Source organism: Pyxicephalus adspersus, chromosome 7 (genome assembly GCF_032062135.1).
Source record: "Pyxicephalus adspersus chromosome 7, UCB_Pads_2.0, whole genome shotgun sequence".
Taxonomy (NCBI): Eukaryota; Metazoa; Chordata; class Amphibia; order Anura; family Pyxicephalidae; genus Pyxicephalus; species Pyxicephalus adspersus.
The window spans coordinates 75,171,262-75,175,462 of NC_092864.1; the positions used below are offsets into that span (position 1 = coordinate 75,171,262).

The 4,201-nt window shown below is 38.0% G+C and overlaps 1 protein-coding gene across 1 annotated transcript in view; it reads left to right on the forward strand.

Annotated features, from left to right (window-relative positions):
• MARF1 (meiosis regulator and mRNA stability factor 1) overlaps positions 1–4,201 on the forward strand; it is a gene marked incomplete in the record, with an annotated part of 39,799 nt that overhangs the window by 10,555 nt on the left and 25,043 nt on the right. Inside the window, 2 exon segments of the mRNA XM_072418983.1 lie at positions 1–151; positions 949–1,136. Of these exon segments, the coding sequence (XP_072275084.1) occupies positions 1–151; positions 949–1,136 (339 nt within the window).

Here is a 4,201-nt window from a genome sequence, read left to right on the forward strand (position 1 = left end):
CAAATCAAAGTCTCCCAAAAAAGTAAACAAGAATACCAAACTGTGCCTCATTGCTAAAGATCAGCAAGAATCTTCCCACAATGCCAAAAGCTCTGCCAGTAAGGCTGGTCAAAACTCTGGGGGTAAAAACGCTAATGTAAAAAGTTTGCAGGTAAACCTTATTGCCTAATTTTTTTTTTTTTTTTTTTGTAAAAACAAGAAATATTTTCCTAGCATGGTAAAGGCTCAGATTTTAAATGCTTTGTGACTGCATGATAAAGGGAACCTGTTATACTAGACAGGGCAGCAGTGTTCATACCAGAATTTGCTAGTCAGATCAGCTGGCAATAATCCATTCCTGTCTGGCTAGCTTTCACTAGCCATTCAGTCCTATTTAGGGCAATTTTTTTTACTAATTTTATTACAAATTTATTTTGTGTCTTGCACGCCTGAAGTTTGCCAGCATAGCTGGCAAGCTTTGGCCCTCTTTGAAACTTTGCCACAGGTAAGATCACTGTTTGTGTCTTGGTGTACCAGGTTTGAGGCTTGAATTACAAGCAATCCAGTGTAAGTGCATTGCCAGCTACTTGATGCTTAGACTGCAGCTTTTGTAGATTTAACAGCAGGCTGCCCTGCTCACCACTAGTCAACACAGAACTGCTTTAGTTCCATAAGCAGTTTTTGTGAACTATTTTATTGTTAATCATTTTTTGCAAGAAGTTAACAATGGAACAAGTAGTAAAGTTTGGGGTACCTCCTGTGTTTTTAGCTTTTTCTACTGTTTTTTATGAATCCTGACGCATGCTGGTCTAAACACCAAAGCTAGTCTGCAGTTTTTTTTTTTTTTTTTTGATCTGGTAATTCTAATATGTCCTTTTTACATGTAGGCTTTTAAAATCTTTAACTCTTTGTGCTATGCTTCTTGGTATTTAAATTTACCTTTTTTTCTAACCCCCTCCTTTTTCACAGGAGCTGTGCCAAATCCAATCCAAAGCTTCTAGCAAGCACAATCAATACCCAGAAGACAAAGAGAAAAAGAAAAATGGAGATAGATTAAACACCACCACAGCATATTCAAGCAACGCTTCTGTTTCCAGCCAGGTGTCTGTGACCACTAAAAGTGCTGGAATTGAAGACTTGCTTAAAAGTGGAAAAAAGTATGTTTCAGGGTGTACGTTCTCCCTGCCCTTTCATAATTTTGAACGTTTTTTTTGTTGCTTTTCATCCCAAAATGTTCAGAGGAGAAAGAGTTGTGGGTAGGCACTTATCCGAGGGACTAAATTCATATGTGCAGAGAAACGGGACTTTAACGGCATATATAAAACTCTTAAAACATTTTATTGGTACATCATATTAAAAAGTAAAGTAGGAGACATTGATTTTTGCAGTGCCCCAGAATTGGACTCACTGTGTCCCTATATTACAATATACATAATCCACTTTTTCATAATAGTTTCAACAAAAATAAATAGCTGAAACATTATAGCAAGTTTCGCAAGAAGTGCCAGTGTATCATCGACGCGTTTCGTGGTATAACACCACTTCTCCAGGATGAAGCTTAGCGAGACCTCCACTTTCCTTTACCTGGTCCAATCACGTTCTGGTAGTGGTTACGCTCTCCACCTTGGGTGGTAGACCCTCTGTCCTCCGCAAGTAGGTACTCCTAATTAATAGGACAAAATAGAGATGGTTGCTGAGATTTCCATTGGACACATTTGGTATCACTCAGGTATATTGGTCCATTTATCCATCAAATTGTATACATGTGGGTTGAGGATAGAAGGGTGCCTTCCCGATGGATGAGACCAAAATGAGTGCAGAGTGCAGCAGAGCATGAGCACCGGTGGGAACAGCAGAGGGATACAAAAAACGCATACATTATCCATCCCTAGGAGACCAAGAGTTCAAAATTAGGAAGTGGAAAGTAATTAAATAGGTTAAAAAAAAGACAAATGTGCCAAGTTCAACCGCTAGGGAAAACAACATATTACAATCCAGCATATCTATTAACAAAATAAAAGGTTGATCCAAGGAAGACAAAAATACTTTATAAATGTTCAATTCCTTCTGCTTCCATTAAAGCATTTGCATGCTCCCTGAATCTGCAGTCTGCTTAAAACTTGAATCCCCATTTATATTTTGTGCTTCTAAAAAAGCATCCAGCCTTTTCCTAAAGCAATCTATACATATCTATGTGCTAAAACTACTTCCCAAGGGAATCTGTTCCACATTCACAGACCCTACAGTGAAGAATCCCTTCCTTATGCAGACACAAAAAATGCCCCCTTGTGACATAATTGTGAAGAGAGTTCTATTTATGGTAAATAGCAATCATTGTTCGGACATGGCTTGTATGAGAGCATTGCATGAAAATGTCTCTCCTGAAGAAAAGATCCATGTTAAGTCTCAAATTGAAATTTGACAAAACACATCCTAAAGGTTCTGTCAAGTGGGAGGGGTTGGGTTTGGTTTGAGTGCTGGTCAGATATGACCTAAAGTAAACTACAGTTGGGGAAGTAAAAGTGTTAACCATGTCAATATTTATCTCTGTAAATATATTTCTAATAGGGATATTGACATGAAATTCACACAAGATGTTGGTAAAAACCAAGTGGTCCACACATGAAGAAATCAAACCATTCCATAAATTTAAGTTGTGTGTAATAAAGTAGATTGGCACAGGGAATTAGTATTTTTAACACGCTTACTGAAATGTATTGATTACTAATGGCAGCATCGACATGCCTCCTGTATAAAGAAACTTGGCATTTCCTTGGCTGTGTGTTTGGGATCATTGTCTTGCTGAAGTTTTCACCCTCCTTTCATCTTCAGCATCCTGTTAGTTGGTAGCGGTTTCTTATTAAGAATGTCCTGGTACATTTCTCTATTCATCCTTCCTTAATTATATGAAGTCTGCCAGTACCATATGCTGAAAAACAGCCGTATACCATGATGTTCCCACCTCCAAACTTCACTGTTTGTATGGTGTTTTTTGTGTGATGTGCAGTGCCATTTCTCCTTTAAACATAGTATGTGCAATGACAATCCCGTCTGATCTGACCAGACTATATTCTCCCAGTATTTCACTTGCTTATTCAATTGTGCAGCAAACCATACAAGCTTTAATGTGCTTTTCTTTAGCAGTGGAGGCTTGCTCAGTGAGTGTGCTTAAGAGGCCATGTCTGTTGTGTGCATTGCTTACTGTTTTCTTTGAAACAGCTCGGCCTGCTAATTCCAGGTTTTTATTAAGCTCTCTCTGGGTTCTTGGACAACTCCTGTCTAATTATTCTTTGCACTCCTCTGTCAGAAATCTTGCGGGCAGCACCTGGCTGTGTCTGGTTTAGGGTAAAATTATGTTCTTTCTGCTTCCAAGATTTTGAGCAAGCTCTTTGCTTTTACCCCTCGTCAGATGCTTCTTGTGTGATACTTGGGTAATGGGAAACCTTTTTATGGGCAATCCGTAACTAAACCAGCTAATATTTATTTGCACTGATACGTGCTGGAATGCTTTGTATATACTGACAAATTTCATCAGGTTTCTTTAGTGCCTTATTTTTTTTTTTCTTCATGTGCTTTACTTTATTAATTATTTACTGTGCCTTTCCACTTTATTAATCATAACTTAATTTATGGATTTTTTTTTTTGGTAAAAAAGCCAATGCAGCTAATCATCCAAGGAACACCATATTAAAAATAAAATCATGGGGTTGTTTAGCATCCTGTTGTGTGTGTGTGTGTGTGTGTGTGTGTTTCTCTGCAGCAGATTCTGGAGACAATAGCCTGGTTACAAAGAAATAATTCACGGGGCAAAATGCAATCAAATTTTGGCGAAATTACTGCTGCATTTGCAAGAAAGTTGTCTGTACACCTTTCAACATGATAGCCTAAGACGCATAGCAAAAGTGACCACAGTGCCTAAAGAATTGGGTCAGTGACCCTGCATTGCCTAGTCAGAGAAATTTTGTGAGAATACCTAAATTGCACTCAATCCCCTGTCCGCCATGCAATTTGACTAATCTCTCTAAAGAAAAGTGGGTAAATTTTGCAGTCTAGATGTGGTAAGTTTGTAGAGATGTATCTTCACACAATCAAGACTAGTTTAGTTATACAAGTTTCTACAAAATACTGATTTACCCAATGCTGACATGGATAGTGAAAGTCGGAAAATTTCTGTATGGCATGTGAATGATAAAGGGGATAATTCTTGAATACCCATATATAT